Here is a 21,673-nt window from a genome sequence, read left to right on the forward strand (position 1 = left end):
AAAAAAAAAAAAAAAAAGAAACATCATTCAATGAAGAGACAGACCTTGAACAATACAACATTCTTATCAGAGGAAAAAAAAGACTGAAAAAATACACTAACTATTAACAGTGGTTGTTAACAGCAATGGTTTTGGTTTCCTTCTTTTTGCTAGCTTGTAAGTGTCTAGTTTGAACCTGTCTTACCTATACCATCATCATCACAATCATTATTATTGTCATCTTAATTATCTTCTTCCTGATTATTTTCAGGCCAACTAATGTCATCAAAAAACCAGGCATACCAATTCAAAATATGTGGCTGGGAATCATAAAGCAGCAATGATTTCGGAGAATTTTCCTAAAGCTGACAGTTCAAATTCTAATGAGCATTATCATCATCACTGAACACTTCTCGGTCACCTACCAAGTATGGGAAAACTTGGAGGCAGCATGACATAGCGAAATGGTGGAAAAAAAAAATCAAACTTCAGTTTTGGTCTCAACTTTGTAACTGAGGATTTTCTGCCAGCTCCAGTGTCTTCCCTGAAATTTGGGAATAACTATCTCTGCTTTTCTGAACTGCTATGAAAGGTGTTTGTAAAAACAGCCAGTTCAGTCCCCAGTAGGGTGGGCACTCAATGAACGCGCAAACTAAGCCAACACCCTGCCCAGAATGTAGCAGTTTCTCTAACAGGTAATGACCCTTATATATTATTCACCCTTCATTCCACCTGTTTTTTGAGATGGAGTCTTGCTCTGCCGCCCAGGCTGGAGTGCAGTGGCACAATCTCGGCTCACTGCAACCTTCACCTCCCGTGTTCAAGCAATTCTCCTGCCTCAGCCTCCTAAGTAGCCGGGATTACAGGCACTTGCTACCACGCCCAGCTAATTTTTGTATTTTTAGTAGAGACAGGGTTTCACCATGTTGGCCAGGCTGATCTCAAACTCCTGAACTCGAGTGATCCACCCTTCTCGGCCTCCCAAAGTGCTGGAATTATAGGTGTGAGCCACTGCACCCAGCCTCGTTTCACTTTTGAGACTAATCATGAAAGCATCAGAAATATATCAGGCTTAGGAGGAGTGGGACACTCTAGGTAGGGACATCAGACAGCATTCTCCAGAAGCCAGGCAGATTTAAGGATCTAACACACATCTCATCCACACTGCAGTCATCATCACAGCTCACTCTGCTCCGAGGAACAGCAGCTCTCTAATTACACATCAAAATAGTGCTAACACTGGTTATTCCAGAAGGTTATATTAATAGAAACCTGTAGAACTTGAGAAAGATTCTGATAAGTGCTACCTGGGACTGCTAGCTTCTTAGAAAGAGCCCCTTTCTTTTTTCCACTGGTTTGAAGGAAGTGTCTCCAGTATCTCTTCCTATCAGTCAACCTTCTGCTCTAATAAAAGGCTGAATGCACTGGCCTGGATGGGGAGGCAGTTCACAAATGGGAGAAGAAAAGCAAGGAGGGAAACCACAGCTACTGGTGGCCCCAGAGGATCCTCCATAAAGGAAGGATCTCGCTCACTACAGAGGTCACCCCAGGCTGAGGGACTGCAGGGTGGAAGGAACCCGGTCCAGGCCGTGTCCCAAGACAGCACACCTTCCACATTGGCTCGCTGAGACTGGCAGGACTGGCTTCCCCACATTCAACCAAGGCAAGACCCAGAACTTACTTTCCGAATGCAGTATTTGCTGAGGTTTTCGTTGTAGCGGAGAATGACAACTTTGCTGGGCATTGCTGCACAGATGCAGAGCCCATTCTCAATCTGAAAAGCAACCAAGAAAAGAAGAAGACTGTCACCAGCATGATACCAGCTGTGGGGCAAAACTAGGAAAAGCTCTCAACCTCAGCGCTGATGATTTAGACCACATCCTTCTATGTGGTGCAGGGAGGGCTGTCCTGGGATATGAGCAGTATCCCTGGCCTTGGCCCACTAGATGGCTGCAGCACTTCAATTTGTGACAATCAAAAATCTCAAGGCTGGGCACGGTGGCTCATGCCTGTGATCCCAGCATTTTGGGAGGCTGAGGCAGGTGGATCACAAGGTCAGGAGATCGAGACCATCCTAGCCAACATGGTGAAACCCCATCTCTACTAAAAATACAAAAACTATCTGGGCGTGGTGGCATGTGCCTGTAATCCCAGCTACTCAGGAGGCTGAGGCCAGAGAATCGCTTGAACCAGGGAGCCGGAGGTTGCAGTGAGCCGAGATCGCGCCACTGCACTCCAGCCTAGCAATGCAAACCAGAGTGAGATTCCGTCTCAAAATAAATAAATAAATAAATAAAAGTCTCGAGTCATTACCAAATGTCCCCTGGTAGGGCAGAATCGCTCCTGGTTGAGAACCAAGGCTTTACCTGGGATCCAGAGAAGGCTTCAGGGAGCCACCTAACACCACACACATTTCCCACATATGTGCCTTCTAGTGGAGACAGAATCTTTTAACAAACTTACTTTGTGGGGAGGGGGAGGAGAAAGAATGAGGGAGGGGAGAGGAAAGGTAGTAGAGACTGCTATACAAATTTAGAGAAAAAAAAAAATTTTTTTTTTTTTTTTTTTTTTTTTGAGATGGAGTCTCACTCTGTTGCCCAGGCTGGAGTGCAGTAGCACGATCTCGGCTCACTGAAACCTCCACCTCCTGGCTTCAAGCAGTTCTCCCACCTCAGCCTACCAAGTAGCTAGGACTACAGACATGCACCCCCCCACCCAGCCAATTTTGTATTTTTAGTACAGATGGGGTTTCGCTATGTTGGCCAGGCTGGTCTTGAACTCCTGGCCTCAAGTGATCCACCTGTCTCAGCCTCCCAAAATGCTGGGATTACAGGTGTGAGCCACCACACCAGCCCAAATTTAGAGAAAATTCCAATCCAAAGGGAAAAGTTCTTAGCTAAGAACTCATACACGTGCAGAGTTCTCCATCAAAACTCTTTTTCTAGAACAGCTGAAACCCTTGTACTTCTCTGGCTACAACCAGATCTTTATCATTCGCCAAATGGGGCTTACTGCTCAAATCAGTCCTGATATGAAGGCCAGCAGCTGGTACAGTGGGTGAGTGAAGATGGGCTGGAATAAGGGAAGAACACACAGGAAAAGGGAAATTGTTAGCAATGTTCTGTTTCTTGGACTGGGTCGTGGGTGTGGACGTTTACAACAGTATTAGGCTTTATGATTTACATATATGTTCCATTCATGTTTTGAACACTTATTAGAATGAAAACAATTTATAATTTAAAAACAAATTTTTATTAGCTAGGTGTGATAGCACATGTCTGTAATCCCAGTTACTTGGGAGGCTGACGCATGAGAATCACTTAAGCCAGGAGGCAGAGGTTGCAGTGAGCCAAGATCGCACCACTGCCCTCCAGCCTGGGCAGCAGAGTGAGACTCTGTCTCAAAAACAACGACAACAAATTTTTGGCCAGGTGCAGTGGCTCATGCCTGTAATCCCAACACTCTGAAAAGCCAAGGCGGTTTAAGGCCAGGAGTTCAAGACCAGCATGGCCAATGTGGCAAAACCCTATCTCTACTAAAAATACAAAAATTGTCCTGGTGTGGTGGTGCACACCTGTAGTCCCAGCTACTTGGGAGGCTGAGGAAGGAGAACTGCTTAAAGCTGGGAGGTGAAGGCTGCAGTGAGCTGAAATCACACTAGTGCACTCCAGCCTGGGTAACAGAGCAAGGGTCTGTCTCCAAAAAAAAAAAAAAAAAATGTTGACTGAGGGGCTGAATGAACGACGTGCAGTGTGCTGTCTTCTGAGGAGCAAAATGTGATGGCTTTCAAAAGTAGAATGCCACTAGCCTCAAGGGCTCTCTAAACACCTGATTCAGACTTCACTAAAGTTATACGTGTACATGTATATACACCCACAGACACTCTTTTTTATTATTTTCTATTTTAAATTTTAAGTTCAGGAGCACATGTGCAGGTTTGTTTATCAGTAAACTCATGTCATGGGGGTTTGTTGTACAGATTATTTCATCACCCACGTATTAAGCCTAGTATCCATTACTTATTTTTCCTGATCCTCTCCCTCCTCCCAACCTCCACCCTCTGATAGGCCTCAGTGTGTTTTATTCCTCTCTATGTGGCCATGTGTTCTCATCATTCAGCTCCCACTTATAAATGAAAACATGCGGTATTTGATTCTCTGTTCCTGTGTTAGTTTGCTAAGAATCATGGCCACCATCTCCATCCATGTCCCTGCACAGGACATGATCTCATTCTTTTTCATAGCTGCAGAGTAGTCCTTGGTGTATACGCACCACATTTTCTTTACCCAGTCTATCACTGATGGGCATTTAGGTTGATTCTCTGCCTTTGCTATTATGAATAGGCTGCAATGAACATATGCATGCATGGGACTTTATAATAGAATGATTTCTATTCCTTTGGGTATATATTCAGTAACGGGATTGCTGGGTTGAATGGTATTTCTGTTTTTAGTTCTTTGAGGAATCCCCACACTGTCTTCCACAATGGTTGAACTAATTTATACTCCCACCAACAATGTATAAGTGTTCCTTTTTCTTCACAACCTCACCAGCATCTGTTTTTTGACTTTTTGATTAAAGAAGCGAACAAAGGTATTTTATGTGCCAATTTTCAATATGCCAGAAGCTACAAAAGAATTAACTTGAGTTCTCATGAACTGACTTTATCTTAAGTAAATGCCATGAATTTGAATTTTTAAATTTCTAGTAATGAAACATACTTTCATCTAGTTCAGACATGAAGATCCACATTAGATCTTTTTTTTAAGGTTCCCCTCCCTCCCTCCCTCCCTCTCTCTCCCTCCCTCCCTCCCTCTCTTTCTCTCTCTGACACAGGAGACACACATACACACTTATTTTCAAATTATGGATCTTCCATCTAGTTTTGTTCATTTTCTTCCCATTTTTCTCTCAGACATTTCCTTTAAATTCAAAACCTGTACAAATTTCATGGCTACACAAATTATTTCACATGCCTAAAGGAGGCAAGAGAAATTTAACCTAGTTTGAGGATGTACAATTCTGAAAGTTGTCAGAATCAAAATGGAGTCGCCAAAGTTAAAAAAAAAAACCCTGACAATGAGAGCAGGAGAAGGCCATGAAGAGAGGGTTCTCACACTTGTATGCCTGATAAAAAAGAGACTCGGCAAAAACAACAAAGCTCACTGCAATCTTACACAAAACATACTTCTGCCAGGACATCTGCCCAGAGACTACCTGTCCAACCTCCGACAGGCGTCAGTCTTGTTACTAATCTTTAAAGCCAAGGATAATTATTTCAAAAAGATTATGGAATCCTGACTTACAAACCTCTGTCTTCCTTTATCTCCCTAGATAGCCGGGTAGTTTACAATGGCACGTGAATTCCCATGGCAAAGCCTTATTCCCAAATCAATCTCTTCTTTTAGAGAGCCCCTCTTTGTTTATTATTTAAATTGACACAATTTTGAAGGTTCAAATCAATGAGCTCTGTGGGACCAGAGGTAGTGCCAATTTTCAGAACATTCCACCAACTGGGACTGTGAGGAGAGCTTACCTTGCCAGCCCCAAACAAGTGGCAGCCCTTCACAGCTTCGAAAATGTTGGGTGAGATGTCTGGCTGGGCGGGAAGGTGGGACTGCGCTAGGGACTGTTTCACCTTCTTCACGTCCACAAGACACAGTGCCCGTTCTTCTCCTGAATGGGAAAAGCAACCTCTCATTAGTGTGAAGCTGTTAAGTAAAGGTGTGGGATGGTGATGGTAGTTCTAGTCACAAGTAAAAGTCATGAGAGGCCACACAGATGAACTGAGTTTTCCACAAATCCCTATAAACACATTTTAGGTCCTTGATTGATTGACTGACTAACTGATTGATTCATTGGCTGGTTGATTTTGAGATGGAGTCTCACTCTGTCACCGAGGCTGGAGTGCAATGGGGTGATCTTGGCTCAACTGCAACCTTCACCCCCTGGGTTGAAGCAGTTCTCCTGCCTCAACCTCTGAGTAGCTGGGATTACAGGCACGCACCACCACATCCAGCTAATTTTTTTTTTTTTTTTTGTATTTTTAGTAGAGATGGGGTTTCACCATGTTGTTCAGGCTGGTCTTGAACTCCTGACTTCATGATCCGCCTGCCTTGGCCTCCCAAAGTGCTGGGATTACAGGCATGAGTCACCCCACCCAGCCCAGGTCCTTGATTTAAATCTAAGACAAAAACAAGTGGCCTTTTAGTCAAGATTCTGAGGAGGGTGGAATTCTGCAGACACAAAATTGGAGAATGTGAACTGTACTTTCGAACATGCTTCCCAGCAAAGTGAAGAAAGAATGTGTGAGGGAGGAATGAGGGGGCATTCTATGAAGAAACGGGCTGAGACTATCCAAATACGTGGATGTCGGGAGAGGCAAGAGGCTGAGGAACTGCTCCACATTAAAGGAGACTAAAGGGGCATGAGTAAATGCAAAGCAGATTCTGGGACGTTATAGGAGCCACAGGTAAAATCTAACTATGGGCAGCATTGCGGATACTTGTATTATCCTAAGGGTCAATTTCCTAAATGCAAAAATTACAGCATGTGAAACTATTCTATGTGATTCTCTACGTGTGGATACATGCCCTTATACATTTTTCAAAACCCATAGAATGTATACCACCAAGAGAGAACACTAATGTAAACTATAGACTTAGGGTGACAATGATGTGTCAGTGTCTGTGTCAAGTTCAGTTCACTGATTGTAACAAATGTGTCACTCTGGTGGGGGACGTTTGTAGTGGGGGGGCATGCATGAGAATGGGCATATACTGAAGTTCTCTGTACCTTCCAATTTTGCTGTGAATCTAAAACTGCTCTAAGGAATAAAATAAGGAAGGGGGAAAGAAAAAAGTTGACATTAAGAAAGGCCAGTTCTTGATCATAGTATGTCAGTCCCTGGATCCAGCCATGCCTGAAACAAGGCCTGTTTGTTTTTCGTTTTTTTCTGAGACGGAGTCTTACTCTGTTGTCCAGGCTGGAGTGCAGTGGCATGATCTCAGCTCACTGCAACCTCTGCCTCTTGGATTCAAGCAATTCTCTGCCTCAGCCTCCCGAGTAGCTGGGATTATAGGTGTGCGCCACCATGCCTGGCTAATTTTTATATGTTTAGTAGAGATGGGATTTCACTATGTTGGCCAGCCTGGTCTTGAACTCCTGACCTCATGATCCACCCACCTCAGCCTCCCAAAGTGCTGGGATTACAGGAGTGAGCCACCACGCCCAGTCTTGTTAATGTTTTAAACACTGAATCGATATATTATCGTTTTCCCCTTTAAAAATTTAATGTCACTAACATAGTGAGAAATAAATTGTGCCCTGGTGATGTGACAGAATGCCCTCATCCTTAGGTTGATATACTAAAGAACATGGTATCATACCTGCAACTAACTCTCAAATGGTTCAGGAAAGAAAGAGAGAGAGAGAGAGAGAGAGATTATGTGTCTGTGTGTTAGGAAGAGAGAAAAAAATACGACAAAATATTAGCAAATGGTGACTCGAGAGTGATCACAGAGTAACAGGGTAAGCAAGCTCTCAGAATGTCATGGCCCACAGTGGTTTCGTTGCAACAGGACAAAGGGTTTGGCTCTAGTGAGTCTTTGAGGCTTAGCACTCTTCACTTGACACACCAGGGGGATGTTCTTTGGGAATGTCAGACTGTGCTAAACTGGATACTGGAAGAAAACTGACTCTGGACAGAGGGGGTCCATTAGCTGAGGCTTGGCCATCTATGGGGACACAGAGATAAGAGCTACGACGGCTCCCCTCTGATAGTTTGTGTTTTACGAGCATGAAACGTGGCTTAACATATGGACTCCCTTCAAAGTAAAGAAAAGGCACCGTGTCCTTTGGCCTCACACCTGCTATCATGAGTAGCTTCTCCAGGTCCTTGATAATATAAATTTGGAAGACTGCTCCAATTCCTGGGACGTGGGTTAGGGAGTTTTTCAAGACATTCAGGGCATAGAGCCCTTCCTCGGTGCCCACCAACACCACCTGCAAGGGCAGAAGTCCGAAGGCAGAACATAAGCACAATCACGTCACCAGAACAATCTCTAGTAGGAGCCACGAGGCCTCCACAGCCCTTTCTTTCTTGATGGCGTGTGGTTGTAACCAGACACCAGCTGGCCGTGCCCACGCAAACATTACCTGGTCACTGAAGGGCAGTGTGCAGTTCATGTCTAGACGGTCATCACCTTCCAGTTTCAGCAGGGAGTTTCCAAGCAATTTCTTTTCATAGGTGAAAGGAAAGAAAAAAAGAAGACATAGTGAGGCTGATCTGTCTATGACCAAACCATCCAGAGAGACCAAGAGAAGGTTAAGGCCATGTTATTCCTGGAAATGCTCAGAAACACACATATGCTCTTAGCTCACCCCATATTTTGATCTGAGCTCCAAATGCAAAATGCAAGTGCCAGTGGTATCTCTGGGGCCGTTGTTAATTAGCATCTGAGTGATAACTTGGCTGGGATGCAGAAATAAGGGAGTGGAATAGACATGGAAAGCTACTCTGTGAGACAAAATAAGCTGAAGCTAAAGAGGTTTCACCTGCTCAGGGTTATTTAGACACATGAAAGACTCCTTCCCCCATCAGGCTGCAGCAGAAGTGCAAAGGCGCAGTGTTAGCAGCGAGCCAGCATGCCTCTGCTTCTCTTTACCTGAACCCAGGCAGGCAGGAGCTCATAAGAAACACAGTCTCGGGCCTGTTGTGTACATATTAACAAGGATTTCAGTAAAAGGCTCGTGTGTAACGACAAGCAGGTCATCCAAACAGGTCTAACCACTGAGTGAAGCTCTTTTCAAGAGGCTCGTGGTTAAGAATCTTTCAATTGCTAACACATAAAGTGTTTATTAGGAGTGAAGTGTCTGAAAAGAGCTGTTTGGTCTTCTCTGGAGCAAACACCAATGAGCAATGAGCACTGTTTGTATCCTGGAACATTCTAGGTGGGGTGATGCCAATCACAGCACACCTACGTTTCTAACATCTTAAGGATAAGTAGGACTCCAAAGCTGCCTACGGAAGAGCAAATACTGCGAAAACAACTGAGACGCTTATGAAAAGCCTTCCTGGAGGGGATGGGCTGCCAGCAGTCTATTGTACTGCTTCGTGGCCAGAGTGCTTCTAACTCAAGCCTCCAACCCAGACAAACTCGTGAGTAAACAGGACACAGGATTTCCTTATAAGTACATTTGCAGTTGCATCACCACAACCAAGGTCTACAATCCACCAGAGTAGGCTGCCGATGCCAATTCCTCCATTCTTTTTGCTTTGTTTTGGTTTTAGAGTCCAAACCTTGCTCTGTTGCCCAGGCTGGAGTACAATGGCACAATCATAGTTCACTGCAGCCTCAGCCTCCCTTCTAGCTGTAACTACAGATGCATGTCACCACACCTAGCTAACTTACTTTCTTCTTCTTTTTTTTTTTTTTTAAGAGATGGGATCTTGCTATCTTGCCCAGTCTGGTTTCAAACTCCTGGGCTCAAACAATCCTCCCGCCTTGGCCTCCTGGGTCACTGGGACCACAGGCAGGAGCCAGCACATCCCTGATTCCCACATTCTAAATGGCTCATGATGCCACACAAGCAACCCTGGTACTCGTGCCTGCATCACCACCAGACTCCTAGCAGTGACAGTCTGAAGCCATCCGCCCTTTGAGAAGGAGCCCGAGGGGAATCAAGATGGCCAATGGGATTCTCGTTGTTAACACCAGTTCGCAAGTCAGCCCCCTTTACAAAGACAACCTCCAGGGCCCGTTTTCATACTCACAGCATCGGCTTCTGCTTTTTCCCTAGAAACTCTCCCACCTGCGACAACTGATTCTAAGGCGGTGACCCAGCGCTGTTTGTCGGGGAAGCTAGGAGCTAGCAAGTAGAGGGTTCTCCCGGGCCAGCAGGTGGTGTGCGGGTGAGATTCCATCTTCAGTATGTATGGGACATCTAGGAGATTCCACAGAGAGCACAGGATTGGGTGTGGATTTCCCCCATTCCCACTGGGAGGGAAGGCCCTTGAGAGATCAGAGATCCCACCAAACCAGCAAGTCCCAGTTACCGCCAAGGCAGGGGGCAGAGGAAGATGGGCCTCCTTTGCAGAGCCCATCTTCCCTGTACCACCCCTTCTGTCCCTGTTGATTGGCCAAGCCCGGCCCACCTCCAGGGCGGGGCTCCTCCAGCTCCTCCTCACCTGCTTTGGCTGTATTTGCCAGTTCAGAAGCACCAACGGCACCGTGAATAGATACATCCCCGTCGGGAAGGCACAGCTCAAATTCTTCCACCGGCCTCTGTCCAGCTTGGTGCAAAGAGGAAGGGCAGAAAGAAAAACAAAAGAACAGGAACAAGAACAAGGGGAGAAGAGAAAAGAAGAGAGAGCGAGAGAGACAGCAAGGGAGAGAGACAGGGTACATGTGTAAAGAGAGGCGCACGAGAACAAAGAAGGGACAGAGGTGTGCAGAGAAGGCAGAGAGGGAAGATAAAAAAAAAATAAAGTGTGTCAGATGAGTAGCACAGTCAAATTTCTGATGACGATGCGGATTTATGGGTTAGTTGACTGAGGCAGAAGTTCTCGGAAGGTGTATTAGCAGGTGGAATCTTCAGGGCAGCGCCCTGCGGGTTCTTCAAGGGGGAGACCTATAGATGTGAGTATCGCACCAATAACCTTTAGAGAAGTCATTTGGTTTGTAAGTTTCAAAAATGGAAAAGCCTAGAAGGCTTGCAAGGCAGTCCAAAAAACAAAGCCTTCGCGCCAGCACTGGGGAGACCTGGGTTAGCCACGTGCAACGACCTTCCCCCTGAATTCTTAATTTACCTTCTCTGGTTTCACTGTCATAAATGAGGACTTTTGATCCCTCCAGGACAATGTACTTCCTGTCCCAGCCTTGCTGTCCTCGTTTGTTATTCCTGGAGAAAGAAGGATGGAAAAGAAAAATGTCTGAACTCGGAAGAATCATCAGGCTGGGGATGGGATGGGAGGAGGACGGGATGAGGGGGTGGCAGAGGTGGGAGAGTTCCTAGAAAAGACACTTCCCTAGAAAACATCAGGGACAGAGTGGCTTGTGCCAGCACCTGCTCCAGCCCAAGCCACCCTGCCACAGTACCTGGGCACCTTCATCCACCCTTCCAGGTGCAAGCTGCTGCTGGGCTCCTTGGTCTGGAGACCCGGAGAGTTCATTTTGTCGCGGCAGAAGGCCTCGGTGAAGTGTGTGGCATATTCAGCAGGCAGTCCGCAGGTGGCTGGCAAGCACGTGGAGCACTTGGGGTGACACATCACCTGACATTCTAGAAAAGAACAGTGAGCCACCTGAGGGCATGCTCAGCCGACCCTGGACTCTTCCCTTCCTCTGCCAGCCAACCCCAGGGCTTCTCTACCCCCAGCCAGGCCCAGAGAGCCTGGCCCTGACTTGCAGGTAGTCTCCTGAGCTTCCCTGGTGCCAGGCCCATGCAGAAAAGGGAAACGAAAGTGCCAAGTGCTCTTGACCCAGTTTTCCAGGCTTCAATCCAGGTTGCCCACAAACAGGTGTGTAAAGAACATGTCTGCACATTTCCATTGGAGCCAGCGGAAACGTAGGGAGAGACCAGCCTGACAAAAAGGGGCTGGGAATTAGCAAAGCCCAAGGCACTTTGAGCATCAGGTTAGAGTCATGAGCTGCAGACATATATAAACTCACAGCTTTAACAGGGGAAAAATAGCATCCTCCCACTGAAATAAGAAGCCCGAAAATGAATGCACTACATGATGGGTTAGGAAAAAATCACCTCCACCTGATAAGACTTTTTTTAGCTGGAGACACACAGGTGCCCAGCACACATGCACAGATGCTGATCTTACCAAGACATTTGGATGCCTGGCGTCCAAAGTGCACGGTATCCAAACAAACAGCACACTTTGTGGCCCGCATGTTCAGTCCTACGTTGAATCGGTGAGGAATATTGTGGTGCATGCGTTCCTTAAGACGCCGACTAAATTCTGGAGGAAAATGTTTTTAAAAATCATTAGGGTACTGCAAACAATACCAACAGGAAAGTGAAAAGACAACCCACAGAATGGGAAAAAATACTTGCAAATCAAATTTCTGATAAGAGACACATATCTAGAATATATAAAGAACTCTTATGACTCAATAATAAAAAGACAACCCAATTTTAAAATGAGCCAAGAATTTAAATAGACACCTCCCCAAAGAGGATAAATGGCCAACGAGCACATTAAAAGATGCTCAACATTATTAGTCATTAGGGAGATGCAAATCGAAACCCCAAGCAGACACCACTTCACAACCACTAGGATGTCTACAGTCTAAAACAAGGAAAATAAGTTGCTGAGGATATGGAGAAACTAGAACCCTCACACATTCCTGGTGAAAATGTAAAAATGGTGCAGCTACTTTGGAACTCAGTCTGGTAGTTCCACAAATGGTTAAACATGGTTACCCCAGGACCCAGCAATTCCGCTCCTAGCCATATACCCAAGGGGACTGAAAGCATATGTACCCACAAAAATCTGCACATAAATGTTCACAGAAGCATAATTCATGACAGCTAAAAAGTAGAAACAACCCAAATGCCCATCAATGGTGATATGATTTGGCTGTGTCACCGCCCAAATCTCATCTTGAATTACAGCTGCCATAATTCCGATGTGTTGAGAGGGACCTGGTGGAAGATAATAGAATCACGGGGGTGATTTCACCCATACTGTTCTTGTGGTACTAAAAAAGTCTCACAAGATCGGATGGTTTCATAAGGGGAAACCCCTCTCGCTTAGTTCTTATTCTCTTTTGCCACTGCCATGTAAAGACATGCCTTTTGCCTTCCACCATGATTGTGAGGCCTCCCCAGCCACATAGAACTGTGAATCTATTAAACTTCTTTTTCTTTATAAACTACCGAGTCTCGGGTATATCTTTATGAGCAGCATGAAAATGGACTAATACAAATGGATTAACGGATAATCAGATGTGCCATCTACACAATGGAATATTATTCGGTCATGAAAGGAATGAAGTTCTGATACATGCAACAACACAGATGAACCTTGAAAACATTACATTCCATGAAAGAACCCAGACACAAAAGGCCACATGCAGTATGATTCATCTATATGAAATGTCCAAGAGACCAAATCCACAGAGACAGAAAGTAGACTGGCAGTTGCCAAGAGGAAAATTAGTGGAAGGAGAATGTGGGGGACTGATAATGGGTATGGAGTATTTTTTGGGTGGCGGTGCCAAAATCATTCAAAAAATTAGAATGTGATGAGAGTTACACAGCCCTGTAAACTTACTGAAAAAGGCTGAATTGTACATTTTTAATGAGTGAACTGTACAGTATGCAAATTATATCTCAATAAAACCTTTAGAACAGGTTAGTTACAGACTGTGAAACTATTTTAACACTAACAGATGCATCTAGATTTATAAAACTCAACCTAAAATCTCCATTATCCAGTTATTAGGAATCAGTCTTTGTTTAAGAACATATTAGTGGTACGAGATTGACTATTTAATGGCATAGATGTCTGTGGGCATAAAGAAACATAAGCTTTTAAATCAGTTGTAAATATTTTAGTCATGAAAGCTTTGTTTTCCATGTATCTAGAGCTTTTCAGAACCCAATTTAAAAAATCACTATTATGAATTATAGAATTTCTAATTATCAAAAATATAAAACTGAAGAATTCTTTTACGTCCAGTTTTTCCATGAATAAATTCCTTTTGTTTAAAATCCAACTTTTATGAATATAAGAATTTAAATATAAATGTAAGAACAGATTCCTACATTTGTATTCTAGACTGTTAAAATTAAGAACATTAGCCAGGTGCAGTGGTTCATGCCTATAATCCCAACACTTAGCAAGGCAGAAGTATGAGGACTGCTTGAACCTAGGAGTTTAAGACCAGCCTGGGCAATGTAGTGAGACCCTGTTCTCCACAAAGAGAAAAAAAAATTACAAGATTGATTTTTTTCCATTTAATAGGCACCCTCTCAACAGTGACCTAACTAATTAGAAGCAACTTTCAATATAGTAATCCACCCTTATGCTCAGGGGTTATATTCCAAGACCCCAGAGGATGCCGGGAACCACCGATGGTACTGAATTCTGTATATACTGTTTTTTCAATCTGATAACCAAGACAGGTAGTACGTGACTGACAGACAGGAAGTAAATACAGTGTGGATATGCAGGACAAAGGGATGATTTGCATCCCAGGCAGGAATGGAGCAGGACTGTGTGCAATTTCTTCCTGCAACTTGGAGTGGCACACAATTTAAAACTTAACAATTGTTTATTTCTGGAATTTTCCATTTATTATTTTCAGACTGCAGATGACCACTTAACCGAAACCACGGAAAGGGAAACCACGGATAATAGGGGACTACTATGGAGAGAAAATCTCAGGATCCAAGTTTCTGAATCCAACTCTGATATGCTCTCCTTATAACATCCCTCCTTCCTTTCTTGGAAAGGTGCAAGGAATAAATAACAGGAATGCACTTTGAAACTGTTTGGTGCAATATACATGAAGAAGCAATATACTGCAGTATTATCACTATTCAGGGAAGTTTCACAGCCAGAAGCACTGCTTTCCTCTATGTTGTCATCACTATTTTTTTATTTTTTATTTATTTATTTTTTTTTTTTGGAGACAGAGTCTTGCTCTGTCACCAGGCCAGAGTGCAGTGGCGCAATCTCGGCTCACTGCAACCTCCACCTCCTGGGTTCAAGCGATTCTTCCGCATCAGCCTCCCGGGTAGCTGGGACCCCAGGCGCGTGCCACCACATCCTGCTAATTTTTTTTTGTATTTTTAGTAGAGACAGGGTTTCACAGTGTTGGCCAGGATGGTCTCGATCTCTTGACCTCATGATCCACCCACCTCGGCCTCCCAAAGTGCTGGGATTACAGGCGTGAGCCACCGCACCCGGCCTGTCATCACTATTTTAATGACTTTAAGAGTAAAGCTCTTTGGTAGGGCACCGTGGCTCATGCCTGTAATCTCAGCACCTTGGGAGGCCAAGGCAGGTGGATGGCTTGAGGTCAGGAGTTCAAGACCAACCTGGCCAATATGGTGAAACCCCCATCTCTAGTACAAATACAAAAAAATTAGCAGGTCATGATGGCACACACATGTAATCCCAACTATTTGGGAGACCTAAGCACGAGAATCACCTGAACTTGGGAGGCAGAGGCTGCAATGAGCTGAGATCACGCTACTGCTCTCCAAGCCTGGACGACAGAGTGAGACTCTGTCTCAAAAAAAAATTTTTTTTTAAGTAAAGCTCTTTGATTCAAGGAGTTATATAAGAAAAGGACTTCTGGCTAAAGAAAAACAGCAGCAACAACAAAACACCATCCGGTTTACAACCAAAACAGGTTTGATTGCAATGCCGTGATGCTAAACCACAGCTCTACCCTGGTCTTCCTAGGACACTCAAACCAGCGTTCTTGGCTTTTTTAAAAGTCCTTTTCAGCTCTAGGTAAACAGAGTACATTTGAGACCAGAAAGAAAACTCCTCACACTGTCGGTAGAAATAGACATTGGCACAAACTACCAACTCTCAAAATGTACATAACCTTTAACCCAGTGATTCATTTCCCAGGAATGTCTCCAAGCACAACACCCACAGAGGCACAGAATGTCCTCTGCAAGGTGTTTACGGTAACAAGGGATTGGAAACAACCTAAATGGCCATCAGCAGGAGTCTGAATTAACAGATGAATTGCATAGTCACACCATAGAATACCGTGTGGTTTTCTGAAAGGATGGGGTAGGTCCTTAGGTACTAATATGAAACCCTCTAAGATAGCATTTTAATGAAATGAAAGTGTCTTGCACTGTACACTGTAGTGTGCTATCATATTTATAAAAGAAAAAAGTCCTGAGAGAGAGATGTGCTTTTTGTTGTTGTTGTTGTTGTTTTTGAGATGGAGTTTCACTCTTGTGCAGGCTGGAGTGCAGTGGCACAATCTCAGCTCACTGCAACCTCTGCCTCCCAAGTTCAAGCAATTCTCCTGTGTCAACCTCCTGAGTAGCTGAGATTACAGGCATGCACCACCACGCCTGGCTAATTTTGTATTTTTAGTAGAGATGGGTTTCTCCATGTTGGTTAGGCCGGTCTCAAACTCCTGACCTCAGGTGATCCACCCGCCTCAGACTCCCAAAATGCTGGGATTACAGCCGTGAGCAACCGTTACGATATTTATAAAAGAAAAAAGAGCTGAGAGAGAGATCTTTTCATACTGTTTGTTTGTTTAAGATGAAGTCTCGCTTTATCACGCAGGCTAGAGTGCAGTGGTGTTAGCTCACTGCAACCTCCACCTCCTGGATTCAAACTATTCTACTGCCTTAGCCTCGTAAGTAGCTGGGACTACAGGAGCATGCCACCACACCCAGCTAATTTTTGTATTTTTAGTAGAGACGAGGTTTCACCATGTTGGCCAGGCTGGTCTCAAAATCCTGACCTCAGGTGATCTGCCTGCCTCAGCCTCCCAAAGTGTTAGGATTAGACATGAGCCACTGCACCCAGCCTATTTTCTCATATTCTTTAAATATAATCACATAATGTAAGATACATGAATGATATAGACATGTGGACTCCTACATGAACTATCACTGGAAGGATACAATGGCTGAAAGCAATGGTTGACTCTGGGTGAGGAATCTGAGGATGGGTAACTGGGAGGCTGACTTCTTAATCTTTATCCTCTAGTATTACTTGTAATTTTTACCATACGCCTGCATGTCTTAGTCAATTGAAAGAAATTTCCATACAACTCCAACGACCCCTTGAGAACATACCCTCTGGAGTTGAAGACTCCTTTCTGCGGCTGGACGGCGGGGCCAGCAGGCTCATGGCACTGGGCTGGTGCTCTGGCGACCGCACGATGGCAGACATGGCGATCTGCTGCCTTGCAGTGGCTGGCGTGGATGGGTGTGGGTGGTCCGTCGCTTTGCGGTGGGCAGCTGCAGAGAGACCAAGACAATGTCCTTTGGTTAGCTGGGTCACCTAGAGGACCAAGCCAAGTGGATCATCCCTGGGCTGTCTTTCAAGGACCCGAGACTAAAAGAATATGCGTCACGTCAACTTGGCAACACACGGGGGCCATACGTTTTTCAGACATGGGATGTCTGGGCGGAAAGCGTATGGGCCGTAAACAGACACTGAACTAGACAGCCTTGTCTAGTTGATCTCAGTGAGATCAATCCTCTGCCTTTTCCACAGCATTGAGCACTTTGGAGAGAGCGAGCCCCTACCTTCCTCCCGGGCAGAACGGAGCTCAATGCGGGTCTTCTGAAGGGCTTCCTCTAGCTCTGCACAGCGAGCTTTCTCCTTCTCCAGGGCCAGCTTCAGCTCATTGTACTGCAGAGGAACCTGTGTGGGCAAAGCAGGGTCCTCTTTCCGTCGACTAAATAAACCCTAGCAATGGAAACAGAGATATCTCCTAACTCCTGGAAACTGGCACTTGAAACTAGCTAAAGGAAATCTGACTCGGGAGGAGCAAACCACAAAAGCCAGGAGCATACTCACTGTAAGTGTATTTAGTAAAAATGGCATGTGAAGGGGGGGAAGGGTAGGCTGAGCCACAGCCCGTTCCAGCCGGCTGAAAAAAATTGGGGTGCGGAAGTTTTCACCAAGAGGATTAAAGATGCTTGAATGGCCACTCTTCCTTTAGCATTGCCAAGACAGGAGAGTCATGTCCTGAGTCTTTCCCATTCAAAAAATGGAATCAGGAGAGTATGGTGTATGGAGTCAGGAGAGATGGTTCAGAGGTCACTCTTGCCTTGGAATATGCCTCATGATGCTCAGTTACAAGACACAGAGATGAGTGTTTTGTAAAAGGAAGCAAAATTTAAAAAGGAATGCTAAAATGAGATCAAAACAAGGGACTTACTAAAAAAGAATGCAAATGGAAATATTTACATAAAAAAAGGAAAACAGAATAATGCAACTTAAAAAAAAGTTAATTAAAAAAAAATACAAATGGAAACACCCTAACTAAATCAAGTGACATAACCAGATAACAGTTCACTGCTAAAATAAAAAAGATTAAATATCGTAAGCATAACAACCATATACAGTCATGCAGCATGCAAGAAAATCCTTCCCGTGCAGCCAATATCTAGCGGCAGGCAGCCTCTGAATGCTGGGCTCATCCCCTTAGAGGGAAGATGGCACCGGAAATACAGAGACCACTGTCGACTTCAGTCCTCCACTCCTTCCTCCTAGGTATTCTAAGTCATCAAGGCCTCCCCCGTAAAACCATTGCCACTGCCACTATGGTATGCTTCTGCATTTGGAAGGAAACTGCAAGCTCCTCCGAGACTTTTCTGGAACTGAGAACACCTGGCTAAACCTAGTATGAAGGCTTCAGTGGTTTGGAAAAGCATGTATTGATCAGGCTTATGAAAAACAATCTTCTCATGTGCACTACATATAACCCTGCCCCTAGTCTGTCATCTGTTTGTCTCTTACAATCTAAAAGGGATGTTTGGTACTTGGCAGAGGGGATAACTGTCCAGTCAGACACTACAGGCAGGTCACTCCAGTTCCCTGAGTTCTAGTCTCTTTGTGAGCCAATCAAAAGGACTGGACTAGACCACTGTTAAAGTCCTTTCTGGAGTGTGGTACAAGGACCTGAACTGCTGAGGCCCTATCCTCGTGACTTGCTAACTCCCTCTAGAGTCACGTAAGCATGACTTAGGTATAAATCTTTCTCTCTGCATACACCCCCTCTGCCCCAGCTGCTATGTGTATGTGTGGGCTGGGGAGGGATTACTTCTTTAACAGAGAAAGATACTACGATTTCAATGGCCATAAACAAAAAGTAGTTTGTTAGACTTGATCAACGATATCTTTTGATAAGACCTATTGTAATTGTCTCAAAATCTATTTTTCAACCCAAAATAAAACAAAAAAAAATGTGTACTTGGTTTTCTTCTTTGTTTCTATGATTGCATATCACAGTGGTGTCCACTGAACCATGAATGATGAGTGAAACTGACAACTCTCACTTCTCAAACACTTTGACTCACCTTTTTCTTTTTAGCAGGTTGGTCCATTTTGGCTTGCAGAAAATCAATGAGTTTGGTTTGTTGAGAAATAGTGCCTTCCATTTTCACCTTTTCATGAGAATAGAGAACCTAAAATTCAAAAAAACAAAATAACCTCAGACCCAGACAGAAGTATTTTTTAAAGCTGGGACTTTAAGAAACTAAAAAGTGAAGTTGTAAAGATATTAACATATGAAAATCCAACACAAACAGTACGGAGTCAGTATTTATTTAGTCCCAATTTTACTGCAAAGGAGAAAAAAAGATATATTTATAGATAAATAGGTGAAAAAGTAAAAATAGCAACTGGTTCATTGTAGGTCATGGTCACTATAGAAATCTTCCAACTTCTCTGAATGGTTGAAATCTTTGAAAATAAAATCTTGAGGAAAATACACAAAATAAGTAGCACAAAGATACTGATGCTTTTACCAGATGACTTTGCACCATTGTGCTTTGCCTCTGCAGACCTTGTTTATTTATATATTTATTTATTTATTTAGAGATAGAGTCTTGATCTGTTGACCAGACTAGAGTGCAATGGCACAATCTCGGCTCACTGCAACTCCACCTCCAGGGTTCGAGCCATTCTCCTGCCTCAGCCTCCCAAGTAGCTGGGACTACAGGCACCCGCCACCATGCCCAGCTAATTTTTATATTTTTAGTAGAGATGGGGTTTCACCATGTTGGTCAGGCTGGTCTCAAATGCCTGACCTCAGGTGATCCGCCCACCTCGGCTGGCCAAAGTGCTGGGATTACAGGCGTGAGCCACTGCGCCTGGCCATGCAGACCATTTTTCAGCAGATTCCCTTTGCCAGTCCTCACCTGAATGTTCTCTAGCTGATACTCCAGGTCACTTCTTTCTGTCTTCAGCAGATCAGCCCGATCTAGAGCTTCTTGCAGTCCTTGAGTCAGACGGAAAATGTGGTTTTTCTGCAGGTCCATCTGCTGCTGTAATTTGGCTTGCTAGTGGGGAGAAGGGCCAGGGAAATGCTTGATACTGCACACAATACAATTTGTTCCCCTGCTGTTCCTATTTCAAACTAATTTCAGGCATGGCACCAGAAGTACAGCTTTTGAAATCATTTCAATTCAGAATTACCAATTGTCATCTATTCCAAAAGGATGCAAGCACAGTTAAAATGAATTTGCACAGCACAGAAACCTCTGCTGGTCAACAAGTCTTAGGATCCCCACTGTCACAGAAGTCCAGACTCCAGGGTTGGCCTTCCCAGACAGAGTTCCAATTGAGGATATTTTGGTACTTAAGACCGTGAGCCATCAGAGTTGACATCTAAGGCAGTTCGACTCAGTGCTATGATAACTGAATTCCAATTTGCCTTTATTTTTTGTTTTCAAGATTTTGTCACTATGAGAAATTACTCTGTGCAGGTAGTGTGGGATATCCAAAGAGAAATCATATCATCCTTTACTTAATAAGTTCCCCAGCAGGGTGAAAGACCCCAACAAGTACACGAATAGTCACAGTCATGGGTGATATTTCTATGTTGGGAGAAAAGAAGAAGAAATCCCAGTTGCAGTACAGAGTGTTGATAGAACCAAGAAAAGAAATTCAATTGAGTATATGGAAAATAGTTTTGTGCTGCAAATCTCGCTCCAATTTTTTTTAATGGACGATAACCAGAAAATAGGACAGGTTATAAAGATGCTGGTTTCATGGCTCTTTTTCCTAAAACACATCCGTTTCTAAAAAAGCAGGAGAGACCAGGCATCCTCATGAGATGGTGCTTGATTTTATCCAAACCCTGGATTATAGCCTAACTACACTTACTGTGGCCCAAATAATCTCTTCCCTGGTAGCTTGGGCCCTCTGCAGAGTTAGGGACAGAGAGCTACTCAAAGCAATAAACATCACCACAGGTGATTCCAAAAGGTCTATGGCAGCCCTGAAAGCCCTCCATCCCAGCAGGCCCAGAGCCACTGATAATCTCAGAATTTCCTGACCCTCTCTGTCTCTTTGCTTCACTCTAGCTCTGTTTTTCTTTCCATTTATACTCCTCACCTCCCCTTCCTGTTAAGAGGTAGCTGATTCTCTAAGGCATCGTGTTGCAGCAGAAAGACCTGGATGCTGGACTCTAATAGACAGACCCTGGATTAAATCCTGACTTTCACACTTATCGTATCACTGATACCTGTTAAAGTCTGTATGTGTCACCTCCCAGAGCCTCCGTTTCTTCATCTGAAAGTGGGTATACTAGCTTGCCTCACATATTAAACACAGTGCCCAGTATATAGTAGGTGCTTAGTGAATGTCCTTTCCATTTCCTTTGTCCTTCTTTCTTCCCTCCATTCAGTTAAGGTGCTCCCTCTCATCCTCCCATCTGCCTTTCCCTACCAGTACTGCCACAAAGCTAGAGGTACCAACTAAAGATCACTTGGAGCCAGGCACAGTGGCTCACACCTAAAATCGCAGGACTTTAGGAGGCTGAGGTGGGAGGATTGCTTGAACCCGTGAGTTCAAAGTGGCAATGAGCTGATTATGCCACTGCATTCCAGCCTGGGTGACACAGCAAGTCGCTGTCTCCAAAAAAATAAAAACAAAAATAAAAGACCATTTGGCCCATATGCATAACCTGGAATTTCTGAATCAAACCACAGAGCCCCCCTACAATACAGGAAA

At 44.3% G+C, this 21,673-nt stretch overlaps 1 protein-coding gene and 1 long non-coding RNA gene across 9 annotated transcripts in view; one reads left to right on the forward strand and one right to left on the reverse strand.

The window, feature by feature from the left end:
* Nucleotides 1-21,673, reverse strand: part of CIT (citron rho-interacting serine/threonine kinase) — a 193,793-nt gene that overhangs the window by 16,846 nt on the left and 155,274 nt on the right. For 3 of the 8 annotated variants that reach the window (XM_017510218.2, XM_017510212.2, XM_017510211.2), the window contains 14 exons: nucleotides 19,858-19,998; nucleotides 19,015-19,122; nucleotides 17,236-17,398; nucleotides 16,780-16,944; nucleotides 11,810-11,947; nucleotides 11,079-11,259; nucleotides 10,790-10,881; nucleotides 10,169-10,273; nucleotides 9,755-9,924; nucleotides 8,646-8,690; nucleotides 8,137-8,217; nucleotides 7,848-7,983; nucleotides 5,516-5,655; nucleotides 1,661-1,753 (listed from right to left, as the gene is read on the reverse strand). In XM_017510218.2, the coding sequence (XP_017365707.1) occupies nucleotides 1,661-1,753; nucleotides 5,516-5,655; nucleotides 7,848-7,983; nucleotides 8,137-8,217; nucleotides 8,646-8,690; nucleotides 9,755-9,924; nucleotides 10,169-10,273; nucleotides 10,790-10,881; nucleotides 11,079-11,259; nucleotides 11,810-11,947; nucleotides 16,780-16,944; nucleotides 17,236-17,398; nucleotides 19,015-19,122; nucleotides 19,858-19,998 (1,758 nt within the window). The remainder of the gene's footprint in view (nucleotides 1-1,660; nucleotides 1,754-5,515; nucleotides 5,656-7,847; nucleotides 7,984-8,136; nucleotides 8,218-8,645; nucleotides 8,691-9,754; nucleotides 9,925-10,168; nucleotides 10,274-10,789; nucleotides 10,882-11,078; nucleotides 11,260-11,809; nucleotides 11,948-16,779; nucleotides 16,945-17,235; nucleotides 17,399-19,014; nucleotides 19,123-19,857; nucleotides 19,999-21,673) is intronic. The other 5 variants (XM_017510219.2, XM_017510213.2, XM_037731950.1 and 2 more) reach the window with 3 other exon arrangements.
* Nucleotides 15,623-18,899, forward strand: LOC108290417. The gene is made up of 3 exons (XR_001819568.2): nucleotides 15,623-15,748; nucleotides 17,204-17,510; nucleotides 18,209-18,899. It is a non-coding gene; the product is annotated as an uncharacterized LOC108290417 (long non-coding RNA).

The sequence above is a fragment of the Cebus imitator genome, unplaced genomic scaffold (genome assembly GCF_001604975.1).
Source record: "Cebus imitator isolate Cc_AM_T3 unplaced genomic scaffold, Cebus_imitator-1.0 Scaffold434, whole genome shotgun sequence".
Classification (NCBI taxonomy): domain Eukaryota; kingdom Metazoa; phylum Chordata; class Mammalia; order Primates; family Cebidae; genus Cebus; species Cebus imitator.